Consider the following 16,841-nt stretch of genomic DNA (forward strand, 5'->3'; position numbering starts at 1 on the left):
GGTAATTTTTAATACAGTGTCACCAGAGGTTAAAATTAACTCGTATGCAATTATACAGTCGGTTATTACAACATGTTATAGAGTATAGATGAACATAAGTATAGATGATTAATGACGACTAATTGCGGAACCGCTTTTACACCACGTTCCAGTTGTAAAACTGTCAAGAGTAAGCAACAAAATCGATAATTTTATACCATTTCCGGTTCCTTTAGTTGCAACTACAACCTAGTACCAGGTGTTATTAATGAATTGAATTATCTTTTAAATCATTATAAATTTTATTTATTTAGCAATTATGATTAGTTCTTGCACCGTTGTTTTTTGACATTCTGTAGTAGGTAATCTGGTAGGCTATGGAATGGTTTGCAGTATACGTGTTCCCTCTTTCCTGTAACTTGGGTCTTTCAAGCGGAGCGTGAAGAAGGAATTATGCAGGCCAGCATGACTGTGCCGACCGTCTGGGGATGCTTGTGCCTTTTGCCGGTTAGCACTTTCTTTGGGCTTCAATTCGTTTAACATCGTGTGCTATAAAGCCACATTGCAAAACCCCAATGAAAAAAAAAATGTTTAAATATTAATATTATTTTCTATAGAATTATGACTTTTATTGCAAGCCTAATATAGATCACAAATCTTTACTTACTCCACCTTCGCCTTTAAGTCTCCGCTCGACAAATTACTTTGTAAACTTCCGTAAGTTTCTCATCATTTTTATATTTAGATCAGATACACGTAGATTGGTTCTTTGAAGTTAGTCTCGACTTTCGAATCAGCACGCCTTTTCTACCATACATATTGGTATTGAATAAATTTCTTATTCGCTCTTCTCGTTTATACGAACCACGTGACTGGTCCTAAAGAGGCGAATTTACATGCATCTCGTGCAGTGCTTATTAAATTTGAAATTGAAGGTAAAATCTGTGTAGACTACAGACTGGCTAAAAAGAGCAATTGTGTTAATAAAATTTCCACAACTTTATACACAAAATCTTGTTACAAAACTCTTCGGGTACGCACGCATTTGTCATAATAATAAATTCAAGGGTGAAGTTTGATTTACATATTCATATTGCCCATGCGGTAATGTTTGTTGACTTTTAATACTTGCAATTTATTAAACGTATTCCTTGCAGCCAATTATAACTAAGTCATTAGGGATTCTCCCATAAATTGTGTATCAACAGACCGATGTTTCCGGCCTAGGACGTATTTACCTAAACAAAACAGTGGCAATACAGGAAGATTAATACGTCATCGTAAATATCAGTAATCAGTGTGAATTCATTGATAGAAAAAAAGAAGCATTTGCATGCAGACTGTACGCCGTTTGAATGTGTTGTGATTAATATTCATTCACGGAATTTTCATTTTGTCAATATTTATCGTCTGGCTTTAAGCGTAGCTGGCTAAGAATTGGGAAACAGCGGGTTTAGCACCCTTTGAAACTAACCAAAATTTCCTAATTTACTGGTGGTGGGTCACTCATATGTGAGAGTCCGCCTGGGTAGGTACCACCGCAATGTTTATTTCGACCGCCAAACAGCAGTGTGTAGTTACTGTTGTGTGCCGGTTTGAAGGGCAGTAGCTGGTGTAGTGAGCAGTCGTATCGCTTACCACCATGCGAACGGCAAGCGTGTCTCGGCATTCAAAGCAAAAAAAAAAACCTCCTATTTGACATTGAATTTTATTGTAAGATCTTACTGTATGATTATTATTCGTACCGTTACCTTTATCCAGGTTCTGTCACATGTGGAATCATCAACAACCACACTTGTACAACAACGTGACGCACCTGGAGGCCGAGATGATGTTGAACAAGCAATTCGCGATCGAGCACGGCATCCCGACCAACTCGAGCTACTCCGTGTCGCCGCACCACTCGGGCGTGTATCCTGTGCACGAGCCACTGTACGAAGCCTGGAGGAAGGTGTGGGACGTGAAGGTCACCAGCACTGAGGAGTATCCGCATCTGAGGCCGGCCAGGTTGGTGTAGTTTTTAATTGTTATCAATGTTTATGTTATATATGCATCGGTATATGTCTTGAAATATTGTCTTTTCTAAATATTATCCATGTGCAATTATTATAATCTGTTTTTCTTTTATAAAATAACTTTTTAATGTAAACAAAGCATTTTTTTTTTAAATATAAAACCTATTATAATTTCTACATTGTCTCGTTTTTGTTCTTCGAGCTTGTGGCACAGGACGACAACGCACGATGGTTAATACATAGCTATTAAACCGTTTGAACTGCTGAACTCTCGCAATCTCGAAACGAATGCTAGAATTAGCGTGTGATCGTCTCTGTCCGTTTCACGAGTTACAAAGACTACACAAGGCACACGATTCATCATCTTTGCGTCAGTACGACTATCATATCGAAAAGTATCAAACTATCCGATATTCAACCGTCCGATTGCAAAGGAGAACAACCGATCCGTCTTACTTACCGATAGATTGATCGGATAAACTAATGCGGACAAGTTCGATAACGTAAACGCGTAAAGCGCATGTGGGCCGATCGATGCGCGAGTGGAACATCAAACGGCATATTAAATTGAAGTTAATTGTTTAATTCTGGTTACGTCCGCCGGGACGTGGGTCTCTGATCAAACTTCATTAGAGCCACTACTCTACGTATTCGCACGCTGTTTGTAAAATTATTTATCGATCACGCAGTGTGCATTAATTATTAACATGTTGGTGCGGTTTGCAGCGGATTAGAATTTAATTAAATGTATTGTTAGATAGGTATACCGTTCATTTTTAATTAGGTATTATTTTAACGAGCAGCATCGCTCTATTGAAAATCCAGTAACACATGGTGTTTCTTTTGTATCGGTATCGGTCACATCTCCGGGATAGAAATTACCCTATATACGAAATATGTATGCCTAATGTCATTCACATTAATTCAACGGTTTAGGCATCAACTTATAACAAATATCCGAAATCTAAATATTTTCACAAAGTTTGCTTCAATAAAATATGATGAATGCGCAGGTTAACCCTATCTAGTCTTGGACTGCTCCTGCCTATGCAAATGAAATAAGTTAGATATACATTAACCTGCAACGGCAAATAGTTGAAAAAGCATTACGGAACGTGAACGATTTTTATATTCACTTTTTATGAAAAACTCATTCCGTCGTCGACGACCTTGTGAAATCTAGCATGTTCAATTTCATGTTTTTAGGTAACGAAACATAATTTCATTTAACCATAAATCACCTTTGGAAATTAAAATTAAAAACCGGGCTTAATTTATAAGTACCATGTAAAATCTTTACCATCAAATCTAATACTAAAATAATTTTACACTTAACGTTTCTTCGAAAAAAACGAAACACCTAATGCGCACATCATTTTTCATATTTATAATGAGTTCGAAAATCGTTAATGTACCCATAAACCCAGTAATGTTGACATGAAGCGTCTTCAGTGGTTATGCAAGATGGGTTCACTCATAGCGGCGTGGCAGCACTGACGATCGCAATAAGTGTCCATGTTAGTGGGAATTGTTTGCGGTAATGGTGCGGTGGTTACCAAACTCGTATTGACCGCAAACGTTGCGCTGCGGTGCCGTATCTCGATGGCCGTCGAACACCCGACAATGAAATTCCAATAATTATATTACACGCCGTAATACATACGTGAATGTTGTTCGAACTGAAATAAGGGGCGGTCGATGGGGCCTGCCTGCGTTACCGAACTCAAGTAGCTTTGATAGTTCGAGTTGCTTTGTTAGTATAGCAGATTTCAAATTGTTTGCGAACCTCCATTCGCTATGATTGAAATTTGGTAAATGCTAGAAGTCGTATAAAAACGTTTAAAACGTTTGAACTTTAATAATTATGATAGATTTTTATTTCTTACAATCTAATCTCTGTTAAAGTTGTGCCCGTCGACGCAATCGAAGTTGAAATCTTTACATTGAAAATTCTAAAGTTGAGTTATTTGTTGCTGAATCACGTCGGAACGTTTAAAGTGATTCGTATAACATTTTCAGAAGACCTAGTCAACGTCTAGATTAATCTATCGCTTTTGATTTCGTGAGAGATATTAATCTTCATTACCCGGGTCGGGTGGCTAAGCTTGGTTGATAATAAACAAACATTAATACCACAGTATACCTACATTCGATATCAGCCAATTACGAGCGCTATTGTGACCACTAGCGACACGAACCGTAGTGAATAAGCTCAATTGATATGCAGTTGAGTCGACTCCCTCGCGGTACAAACAAGGCGGAATAATAAAATTTTTAGCAAGGCAAATATTGATTTGTTTCGCACGTCGGAAGTACAAGTGCGGCGGCCGTGTACGCTGGGGATACATTCAAATCGTACGTGCTGCTCTTGTTACGCGCATATATTGACATTAGCGCTGTGCAAGCGCGCAGACAGGCCAGGGGAAAACATTGGCGCGGAAATATTTTCATCGGACCGATAATCCTTTTGTAAAATGTATGGGTTCTTGTTTGGACAGTGTTTTGTTAGCTTTAGCGTGCCGGATATGAATTGTGCTTTCTTTCTTCTTTTATCTAAAATGCCTTTTGAACTTTTATGTTTTTAAAATGACATTTTCAGTTGCATAGGCATTGTATAACTCTAGTTATGTTTGGGTTTTAGAAATATCATGAGGTCATCGGATTGATACGTTTATGGTATGGCGCTTACTATGCGAAATTCTTTTACACGTGTACAAAATATCACACTTGGTACCACTAAATAAGATGTAATTTCGTCAATATGCGCATACCTTTGCCCTTAAAACGATCAACCAACTCTAGCAGAATATGATATATTTTTTAATTTACACATGTTCAGTGTATATCCAAACACCTTATTGGTATAAATATTCCTATTCAAAGATTTAACTTTTTCTTTACCCGTTTAAGGCTACAGTCGACCGCGTGATTTAACGCGAACTTTCCTTATTCTCCCGTTTTGGTAACACGCCAATTGCCTCGTACTATGTTATGGAGGAAAATTGACATAAACGGATTATGATAATCTTATTAGAACAATCATAAGATTATGGTTTGTTGGCATGGGAGTTTAAGCCAGTATGACAGATGAATTCGATACGTATAGCCCCATTTATATGTATAGTTTTGTGACTAAATGCAAAGGGTTCCTGGATGGGGTCGGACAGTGAATTATGTGACGGTTCAATTTTCTGCTCGATATAGACACGCCCTCAGTCACGCCAGGGGACAGATTTGGACTTCGCGAACCGTGAATGCACTAATTGCACCTCTCCTGTCTGTGCGGAGATTTGCTAGCCTGCTGTTGGACGAAGGCCCACCCAGGTTAAAGGTTTCCTTGGACAGACCAAGGAAACCTTTTACGTAAATTAAAATGAGATTAAACTAAGAAAATTTTTATGAGCTTTATATAACTTATAAAATGAAAGACCACAGCATTTCGGTAGCAGAAGAGGCCCATGTCAAGCAGTTGATCATTATATATAAAACGAGACCGTTCTTATTTTAATTTGCTCCTAGAAATTTTACAATGAATGTGTGTCGGTAGGTACTCGGCGCGCGCCGAATAACTGTTAAATGAAAATCAATCGATCGTGAATCGCGACAGCAAGATTGAAGTGACAATACAAAGTAATATATGCCAGCTCTGAAAATCCACCAAAGGGATGCCGCGGTGGGTCAGCCAAAACACCCGCCAGGCTGGTGACCCCCCCCCCCCCTCCCCACACACACACACAGAGAGAGAGACAAGCACTATCCAACCGTTCCTTTACAAGTAGTTTGTCCCCAGACTCCGTCGGGGCTTTCGTCACAAGGGTGTGATGGTGCTGCCGCGGCAGACGTGCGGCCTGTTCACGCACACGCTGCTGCTGGAGCGGTATCCGGGCGGCAGACACCGGCTCGACCGCTCCATACAGGGCGGCGAGCTGTTCCAGACTGTCATCAATAATCCCGTGAGTTTTACGTTGGATATATATATTGGAATTTATATGTTCATAAGTTTTTTTTTTTTTTTATGTACCAACTGTGGAACTTACAATTGAATTTGAATAATTATATTTAACTTTTTGAGTTTGCCCGATGCTACGGCAGCCTATTATTAGAAGCAAATCATTGAGTGTAGCAATGCATATAAAATGTAATATAATGTAATGGTCGTCAGCTGGTTGACCGCGGAGATAAGCAATGTGTTACTATTTACCCAGAGTAAGCTACAGACTGTCTTCAGCTGAGGTCTCGGGTTCGATGCCCTAGTCTGTCAAAGTGATATTGAGTTTTTTCTACTCAGTATCAGCCTGGAGTCTGGAATTTATGCCCAATGTGATGATAGGCTCGCTCATATCACATCATGGGATGGAATATGCATGGCGAAAAGTAGGGACCATTTACACCTCTGCCTACTCCTTTAGGGATAGAAGGCGTGAGTCTGAGTGTGTAAGCGGCAGACACATGATCGTTAAAAGCAGTATATAAGCACTGTGTTTTGTATATAAAAAAAAACTCCAATTCCACAAATATCTTACATTTGATCCATCCCAATCTATCGATCTTAACCAACCCGTTCTATCATCAGATCAACGTGTTCATGACTCACATGTCGAACTACGGCAACGACCGCCTCGCGCTGTACACGTTCGAGTCGGTGGTGAAGTTCCTGCGGTGCTGGACCAACGTGCGGCTCGCGTCCGCGCCTCCCCTGGCGCTCGCCGAGAAGTACTTCCAGCTGCGGCCCGACGAACTCAACCCGCTGTGGGGGGTGAGTGATCTCATGCTTTTGCATTTTAGGCCAGGGGAAGTAGTTTCAACAAATTTTATGCCAGGGGAAATATTAATAATACATTTTATGCCAGGGGAAATAGTATCAACAAATTTTATGCCAGGGGAAATCGTATCAACAAATTTTATGCCAAGGGAAATAGTATCAACAAATATTATGCCAGGGGAAATAGTATCAACTTTTTTTCAGTTCCTCAAGCCGGAGGTGAGGAAGATGTTACCGATACCAGTATTTACCATGACTTATTTTTTTACCCTGGCTGACGTGATGTTAAGAATATTGTAATGCATAATTATAATACTAATGATTTTTTTCAAAAGATATTTACTTGTTTATTAAATATAACTAAAGGTAAGAAAGTATTCCATTGAAATTGTAGGTGATAAACATTTCAATTAAAACAGCTAATAAAATGCCACGCCTGTTCCGCAACTCTTCATTGTCTTTATTTCTGCAACGTATAACTTGTACAATGAACATTCGCCTTGACATTGGTTCGATGAACGCTTCATTAAATTTATTAATCAATTCTCGTACAACTCGGCAATGACCCTGCCGCTGAAGACCTTCTACTCTTTCGGTGATGTTTTCAGTTACACATAGTTGAAACTAATTCTATGTCTAATAAACGCCGGCCACGACATTTCGTTTCTTGCAATTACAATACAACTTGTACCACTTTTCGCTTTATACAGAAACAAATACTTTAAAATGGAGACATCGTCGCATAAAAGAGAATATCGCACTCAAAGGCGTTTATTTTCGAATGGGACTTCCAATTAAAGAAAATTATACTGGCGACTATTAGCGCTGCTAGTCTCTGGGCAAAATTCTACGCTGAATTAAAACGATTGCAATACAAACGAAACATTTGTTCGAATATCAACACCGAGACGCGTTAAACAAACAAATTGTCTAATTAGAAAACGAATGTACGTTTACAGTAACAAACGGCCTGCGGAAGAATGCATTGGAACAAGATATTTTAACAAACTAATCTCAGACGGTAAACACAGCTGTGGTGTTCATGCGCGATGAAATAGATAGCGCCGTGCGCGAATAATGCATTGCAATCGATCAACTCGCCACACATACACGTATGCACGCTCGTTATTACGAAACTAAGGCGCCGCAGTTTACTACAATTATGTCCGAGCTATTTGGAGCCGTGATTATTCGTCGCATTTTTACGCTAGCCATATTCAAGTGCAGGTATGAAACGACGGTAGAACGTCATTGAAGAGCATCCGTGTCTGCTTTAATAGAGAACATAAAACGCGATAAGTTTGAATGGAATCGGAAAGCGAATGTCACAGCGTAGCCCTTTCCTTTCACAGGATCTTTGGCTTTGACAGTTCCAGTCGCGAATCTATCGGGGAATCAATGCTTCTATTTAATAAACTTCACCCAGTCTTTTGATGCAAATAAAATGAAACGTAACCATTTGAAACCCCCGGCCGGGTCCCTATTGTCGGCGTATCAATTAACTTTCTCTAACAGTTTGGCAGTTTGCTCTCCCCATTTCCGCGTGGATGACTTTATTCGGTTCCTTAAAGTTACGCCTGTTACGTGTTTCACTATTTTAAATATATGCTTGTGATTAAGGCGATACCTCAAGGTCCATTTTCATACATTTTGTTTCGGCTTTAATCTGGGTAACTAAACAAGTATTGGCAAGTAAAGAATTTAAATTCACGTCTAGTTAGTGATTAGTTCTCGCAGTTGAAGAAAAACGTAAAAATAATTAATAATCATGGATATTTCGGCCTTTAAAATTTAATATGACGAAATTTTAAAGGCAGACATATCCATGATTATTAATTATTTTTACGTTTTTCTTCAACTGCGAGAACTAATCACTAACTAGACGTGAATTTAAATTCTTTACTTGTCAATACTTGTTTAGTTACCCAGATTAAAGGTGAAACAAAATGTATGAAAATGGACCTTGAGGTATCGCCTTAAAGCGGAATTAGTTTGCGATACACGAAAGGATTTGAATAGTTTCGGCAAGTTCAGTTATTGTACGTATAAATTACACTGAGCGCGGGTCGGTAGGTTTCGCTTTGAGTCTCGGATGAGTCATTAATCTTTTGAATGTGTGTCGTGGTGTCGCGGTGTCGCACCAACAAAGGGACATCTAGTGTTTCGGGATCAGAACATTAGGCTCGTCTGATACAAGCCGTATATATCATGCGATAAACCTTATACACAGCCTCAGCCGACAATGGAGATCGCGCGTGACGATTTTCAGCTCTCGATTTAAATTATAAACGAGAATTAACGCTCGTACACTGTCAGATCCAGTGATCGATAATGTTGACGCCGGAATCGAATGTTTTGTGTTTCTATTTGTTCTTTACCTCAATGTCGATTCAACATTAACAGTCGTGTAGTGTTTAATGTGAAAGCCGTTAATATTTCAGTGGCTGATTTAAACAATTGAAAGACAATTCTTGTTTCTGTGTTTGCTTAATGCGCGCTGAGAGTTTACAGCATTATATATTTTATATTAGTTACCAAATAAAAATCTTTTGCAATAAAAAAAAACAAATTTAAACTTGCTAAGTACTCCAGTAGTAGAAATGTTTCCAGTTCATGCACGAGTTCCGTACTCTCGAAAGACCTAATGCATTTCAATTTTATTTTTACTTTTTATATAACTTTACTTAAAACGGAATTGAGTACGTAGCATTAAAAGTCTTAGTGTACGCCCCTTCTTTACTATCTCGCACAGAATAAAAACAACAAACACACTACAAACCGGGCATTGTTCCATTAATCTATTAGCTCAGTGCCCCAGATACTAACGAAGCGTAGATTAGAGCGATTCTAGCAATTGTTTGCTTCCAGAACCCGTGTGACGACATCCGTCACAGGCGCATCTGGTCCAAGAGCAAGTGGTGCGGCACGCTGCCCAAGGTGCTGGTGATCGGGCCGCAGAAGACCGGCAGCACGGCGCTGTACACCTTCCTGGCGATGCATCCGTCGCTGGCGCCGAACTTGCCCAGCCCTACCACCTACGAAGAGCTCCAGTTCTTCAACAATAATAATTATTTGAAGGGGCTGGATTGGTAAGTCATTTTAGTTATGGTTTTATTAATTCAGTACTTGCACGCGGTTCCGCCTCCGTGAATGTCGTTCCGGAATAAAAATGTCATAATGGTCTAACCTATTTGTTAATCCAAAATATGATACAGTTAGTGGTGTATGTGTACTATGCTAGCACACGTTTAGATAGCTCATCATATTTAATACCAGTACGATTTAAACTTTTGTACATGAAATAAAGTCTTAGTAAACCTAATCTAGTGGTCTAAATTCTACCGTCGTATATATTTGTAACACATATTACACATAAATTTTATTTTTCTGCTCTCCTTCCCTATATGAACTTTAATCATGTCAAATCTCGCACTCTTCCGTGCGCACAATGTCTTTAAAAAGGGTTACGTTTTATCTTCACGTTTTAATGTATAGATTAAAGGTATTTACTACCAGATGACATATATTATATTGTATGTTCTATCACAAAAGATATTAAACACGTTTCATATTTCATAACTTAAATACCATAACGTATTCCCTCAGAACGTGCAAATCAACTGTCAGTCTGTGGCATACCGTCCGCAAAAACGGACTGCATAATTAACGCCGTCATCTGACATGTACATTAGTGGGAAAGACTTTTTGTTATATCAAAGATTCGTGCTACTGAATGACGAGACGAGCTTGACACTCGTTTGACGTAAGCTCCAAGATCTCCCATACAGTACTAGCAACAATCATACCTTTGAACAACAAAGTACTGCATAGCGCAGCACCGTGCATGTTATCTAGCGATATTAAATATTAATACCAATGTTCTGTATTTGCACACGCTGTAATACGCTTTAAATAGAATAAACGAAAATAACATTAAAAATAAACAACAATGCTATATTTAAAGTCCACGTTGCATTTCTGGACGTAAATTCAAACAATGTTAAAAGTTAAAGATTATTCAGGTATAGTTTTGTTTAGCATCCAACGTGCCTAATTGCGTATAACGTTATCATATTATACAATAATGCTGTATTTATTTGTACATAATATATATTCTTATTTGCTATCGGTACGTTATTACTTTGTGTTCAAATATATTTCAGACTGGAATCACATTGTTATTTACAATCGTACTGCAAAACAGGAAACCTAAAAAGTAATGACGTAATGTCCATTTTCAATTTAGGTATAATTGTGACCCCGTTCCAACGAAATGGTTTGGATACAGAATAATAACAGCAATAAAACGTAGAGATATGCCATAAAACATTCTTTAAACAGTATTAATTTCATCAGCCATCAAACAACTCATTGTCTAAATCAAATACGGTACCACATTTGGGTTAATGAGGTAGACGATATGTTTCCGACGCTCATACAAAAATTCCATCACGTTCCAATTTAGAGTTAAAACAAAGGAGAGAAAAAAGCTGTGACGTCTAAATTGCCAGTTCCCCTTTCTAATTTATCTGGAGGATCTGCACGGGATTTATATAAAAAACTAATTACCATTTTTAGTATGCCGCGCGATACAGACAATAAACTGGCCCACGTATGTTTAAAGAGTAAACGTGATTTTGTTCCGCGCACCATCTCGTTAGTACAGTCGCCGAGTTCTATTTTAATTTAATTAAATTTTCGCGAAGCGTAGAATTTTACGCGGTTTTCTAAAATAATTGACGTCGTCCTGCGAGACTGGGGAATTTGATAGAGATAACCGTGCCGCAGCCAGCCTCGGCTCTAGCGGCCGTATTGAAATATATTCCCGAGGAGCGTAGGCCCGCGCGTCTCACGGGATGGTTACCTGTTTATCGATCTGAACCAAATTAATTGGAAGATGTGATTCCGAATGTAGGTGAAAGTGTTTCTACCGAGCCCACACATGTCTAAAATTGACTCAAGATTGCTACAGTAAATTGGAACATTGCGTACTAATATTTTTTTTTTATTGTAACTAATTTTGGAACGTTATTTTTACATAAACGTAAATTAACAAATATACCACATAAAAAAATGTACTATAGAAAGTTAAAATGCCTTAATATATATTTTATGCCGACCTTCAATTTTATCTCAAAGGATTACTCGTTATATAAATATCTTAATTACGCAAATAGAAATAACCTTTAGAATTAGTTACAAATTTATATACATTGGCATTTAATTGAAACAATCCACTGAATAAAGCTTTTAGGTGTTAAACAAACAAACCATTAGTGGAACTCATTGCAACACAAATTTACATTTTAAAATAACAGTTGGATTTTGTTGTGAAAACATCGGAAAGTGTTACTTTATACGTTTGATGGTAATAATCGAGATCGAACGGCGGCCGCGGCGGCGTTGTTAAACCGACTGTACACTGCAAATGCATTAAAGATAAGCAATAATGTGAACGCGACTTAAGACGTTTCTTACATTCACTCCCGCGACGCATTAAAATGTCTTCGCATTTTTCATAATATTTTCTTACCTTGGTTAAGTCGGGAAGCTTGCCCTTTTTCTGCGGCGTGAGATATGAGACAGCCTGGATATTATGAATGTATATTTAAATAGTAATTTTAGTTTTGAGGAAAGTCCGCGGGTAAAAAATTCCGACATGCCGCGATACTATGTCAAGAATGTTCGAATATTACCTCCAGGCATTCGCAACGAAACGGCATACATTTCGATATGTTCGTCCGACCATTCATCCAAAAGTGACGGTACTGGTTTTTTTTTTTACTATCCTCGATCTTTCACTAGAATTGCTGCACTATTCAATATGAAAAAACTTTTGTTTAATACTAAAATTCGAAAAAATCTGCACCGCAATTTACCTATAATACATCCCATAATACTATATACTTATTTTAGGAAAGCACTTACTTACCTAGCGGTGCAAACATTATGGGCTAAAAAAATAATAATATATTACGTGTATGTAATTGACGGATATAATTATATTTCTGATGTTATTTACGTTATGGGTTTTTTGATTGCGACGATTTTGATCCGTTGCCATCATTTAAAAGTTGGATTTTCGGCCTCAAATATAAGTAAAATAAAGTCATAAAACTATTGTAAAGATAAATCACGTAATCGAATGTGTGATATTCACTATTGCCGAAATTATCAAGTCGTCGACGGGATTTCTCATTTGGTTTTACGACTATTCCGAATTGATATCGCTTGATGTCGTTCTCTACAAAATGCGGAGGCTATCAACTTAGTCCGATAAACTCAAATGCTTCCCGTTTATGATTCGAAAAGTCGAATGTAGGTGGCAAATTGCATATTCTTAACTTTAATCATATGGGATGGGGGTGCACAATTGAGTCGACACTCCTAATATACCATAGGTATATTATCATTATAGAATTATTATAGAATCATTATAGAATCAAGGTAATAAATTCTCATATACAAAAACTATGATTTTACAATACCTATAATTACACAGAAAGCATTGTTTGTTCCAATATAAAGGCTAGGCTTATCGTATATGTTAAACAATATTATTGTTTTAATAAATTTTATTAACGTTGATAATTTCATCGTTAAAATTATGCCAAATAATTAAGTTAATTAAATACTAACATATGCTGGTGGTAATATACATTATATATCCGCCCGGATAGCGACCACCGTACACAAGGTGTTAAAACATGCTATAGTGGCCCATGTAAGTGTGATGCGTTCCGGGATTAGTCTCTGTATATCCGGTTCCAAGAAGCCGACATAATTGTATCGACTGTCGAGGGATAATCATCTCTCGTCCGTCGACACTCTATTGGATCTCACTCCATGTACTGTCAGGTGCAGTGGGCATAATCGTGTCGACTGTCGAAGGCTAATCATCTCTCGTCAGTCAACGTTCTATTGAACCGCACTCCATGTACTGTCAGGTGCAGTGGGGTGGGTCACTTTCTCGTACCCATGTAAAAAAAAAAAAAAACAATAATTTGTTCTTGGTATAGCTTGCGGCTTCACGGGCGCGTGAAAGTCATTTCCCTTTAAAAAAAAAACAAATTGTATTTTATTCGAATAAAATGTACCCTAAAGTTAATCTAATATTTGTCCCTTAGTGTGTCGAATTTAAATCAGATCCCTTCACCATTTTATTTGTAAAACCTTATTTCTTTTTTTTAAATATCTAATTTTTAACGTCTTCAATGATCACTAGTACTTTATTCGTGTAAAATAAATGTAGCAACCCTAATCAGGGTGTTGCGGTGTGCTCTTCAAAAACATTGGTACCTTTACTTCATGCCACTAATTAACAGTCTACCGCAAGCTAAAGTTTCTATACAAACGTAGTTTTACTACTACTTTACTGCTACTTTAGGAGAATCTACATATCGGATTAATATCAAACTTTGCAAACTTGAGTTAGGCACATATCGAGGTTTAAAACAAGTTTATCTTGTTAAAAAGTAAAAATTTTAATAATCATCATTCAAGGAATAAAATCGAAATTATTTGAATCGAAACGCACCGTGTCGTAAATGTACATAAAGGAAAGTAATATTTTCATGTTTCCCGTTATGGAGGTAAATTAAAGTTGAAAACTTTTGATACGAAACGTTTTAACCAATCAAATCACGTACATATATGGCAGTATGAGTTAAAATTCCTTTGCCCTCTCTGTACGGAAAATAGTTCGTCGAATTTCGATTATAACTAATTTAATTAAATCTTTGTTTCTAGTACAAATAATAATTTCGTAAGTAATTAACAGTTTCCTCTTAAAATTAAAGTAATATTACAAAGAACCAGAGAGAAAGGGTAATTAAGAAACAAAAATCTATTGACATAGCGTAGCAATAAAACCGAAATTAATATCCAGATTAACAACATGAGTACTTATCGATGTTTAAGTATGGTTTTGAAAATGTATTTCCATAGAGGCTTTAAGGCGAGGCACAGAACATATTCGCGTTCCGCTTACCGCGATGTTAACATCCGCATTCGCTGCGGGATGGATTAGCACGCTCCTTGTGTACACAGCGCGCGTGCACACTCCGCACACCACCTACTGATTGTCGAAAATCTATTATTATTGCCTCTATACACTAATAAATCTTGCAATTATGTGCCCACACTGGATTGGATTTGGTTGGTGCTAGTGTGGCATGTCGTTTCTAATTTAGGCTATATTTTACTGAAGAGTATTCTAAAGTTGCCACTAAATATTATTTTATAGAATATATGTTGTGTGTTATTACCGTGCGTAGTATCTAATGTATTGCTCGGAACGTAACAAAATCCACCGTTAAGTAAGATTGATGCGAATCAGGCAGTCACCCGTGAACACGCAAGCCGAAACCTCATGAACCATTATGCGCCCGTGTGATGTTCTTTTAATAAAGGCTAAAATGGAGATCTAGGCATAAAAAAACAGTGTCTATACATTTGTTCGCGCATCGTGAAAAATTACTTAACGCATTTCGACGTAGATTTGATTATTATATATTAAGCGAAACTCCAGGTAACATAGGCTATAAAAATTTCAACGATGGAAAGCGGGTACATAATGCAAATTAAATTCCACACAGACTTAGTCGTTGGCTTAGTAAATAATAAAAAGGTCCATACATTAAACAATTTTGTTGTACTCGTAACTAATCTTTAAGGTTATATTGTAATATTTCGTCAGAATGCAGTTTGTATAAGGTGATTAAGGTTATAGCTTAAGGTCCATTTTTCATACATTTTGTTTCACCTTAAATCTGGGTAACTAAACAAGTATTGACAAGTAAAGAATTTAAATTCACGTCTAGTTAGTGATTAGTTCTCGCAGTTGAAAAAAAAAGGTAAAAATAATTAATATGCAGGGATATTTCGTCCTTTAAAATTTCGTCGTATTAAATTTTAAAGGCCGAAATATCCATGCAAGCTATAACCTTAACATGACACTTTATCGACACAATACGCGATAATACTAGTTTCAACTGCTAAAGGTTAGGTTAGCCAACTACGATTACCTTTCAAGGTAAAATTGCCAATTCACGAATATGCAGGCGTTGATAAACACTACAATGGATCAAACGATGCCACTTAGGTCAAAGAGTTATGTATAGCGTTATAATAATTGTCAGGCTATATGTATCAGTACGTAGATCTGGTGGTGGCCTATATGCTCTAATCGGCCTTTGAAAATCTTTTCCATAAACACTTTAACCTGTGAACTTTCGAATAAACTAATCTATACAAATATAGACTCATATTTTCTCATTTTAAAGTGATTATTAGTTAATTTTACAACATTTCTATCTGTGTTATTTTAATAATTAGAAATAAAATTAACTAGCGACTTTGCTAAATTTATTACGTTACGGAAACCGCCTATCAAATTCTTGTTTAGCACAAAGAAAGCTATCTCAGAATTATCGTTAATTAGGTCCAATTAAGAATAATTATTTTTCGCACAGGTACCTGAACTTCTTCCCGCCAAGTTTAACGAACACAACTCAAATCACATTCGAGAAGTCCGCCACGTACTTCGACGGGGACTTGGTGCCGCGACGTGCGCACGCGCTCCTGCCCAACGCGAAGATCATCGCCATACTTATATCTCCGTCGAAACGGTAAGTCCATTGAAGAAATTTAAATATTAAAATCGTAAACAAATTGAAAACAAATAGCATCTAATCCATAATGATATCAATATAGATGTAATCAGAAAAATAGTTACAAACTGGTATGAGATTTTATTGTTATGTAAAGGGATACCTTGGTATTTTATAAAATACTAGCATCCAGCTGGGTTGACCCAAGAATTATTTGAAATTAGACACCCAACTACTCGAAGAATATTTTGCCGACGATTGGATTATTTTCGTTCATTTTATACAATTATACCTATATATAAATAAGATTTTATCGATGATCTTAATTAAACTTTATAATATATTGTTCATTCTAAAAGCCATAACAATAGGAGTTTATAATTTCAGTATCGCAGTAAAATTGAATCAATCGATTGGTGGCTCATCGCTTTTATACATAAGGGAATCGTTACATTTCTAAACAAACACAACCAG

The 16,841-nt window shown here is 37.2% G+C and overlaps 1 protein-coding gene across 3 annotated transcripts in view; it reads left to right on the plus strand.

Moving 5' to 3' along the window:
* The window catches only part of LOC115451008 (bifunctional heparan sulfate N-deacetylase/N-sulfotransferase), a 111,831-nt gene that overhangs the window by 79,436 nt on the left and 15,554 nt on the right, over positions 1-16,841 (plus strand). For all 3 annotated transcript variants that reach the window (XM_037443710.1, XM_037443711.1, XM_037443712.1), the window contains exons 8-12: positions 1,741-1,986; positions 5,785-5,947; positions 6,568-6,750; positions 9,625-9,845; positions 16,230-16,385. In XM_037443710.1, coding sequence (XP_037299607.1) covers positions 1,741-1,986; positions 5,785-5,947; positions 6,568-6,750; positions 9,625-9,845; positions 16,230-16,385 — 969 coding nt within the window. The remainder of the gene's footprint in view (positions 1-1,740; positions 1,987-5,784; positions 5,948-6,567; positions 6,751-9,624; positions 9,846-16,229; positions 16,386-16,841) is intronic.

The sequence above is a fragment of the Manduca sexta genome, chromosome 26 (genome assembly GCF_014839805.1).
Source record: "Manduca sexta isolate Smith_Timp_Sample1 chromosome 26, JHU_Msex_v1.0, whole genome shotgun sequence".
Classification (NCBI taxonomy): domain Eukaryota; kingdom Metazoa; phylum Arthropoda; class Insecta; order Lepidoptera; family Sphingidae; genus Manduca; species Manduca sexta.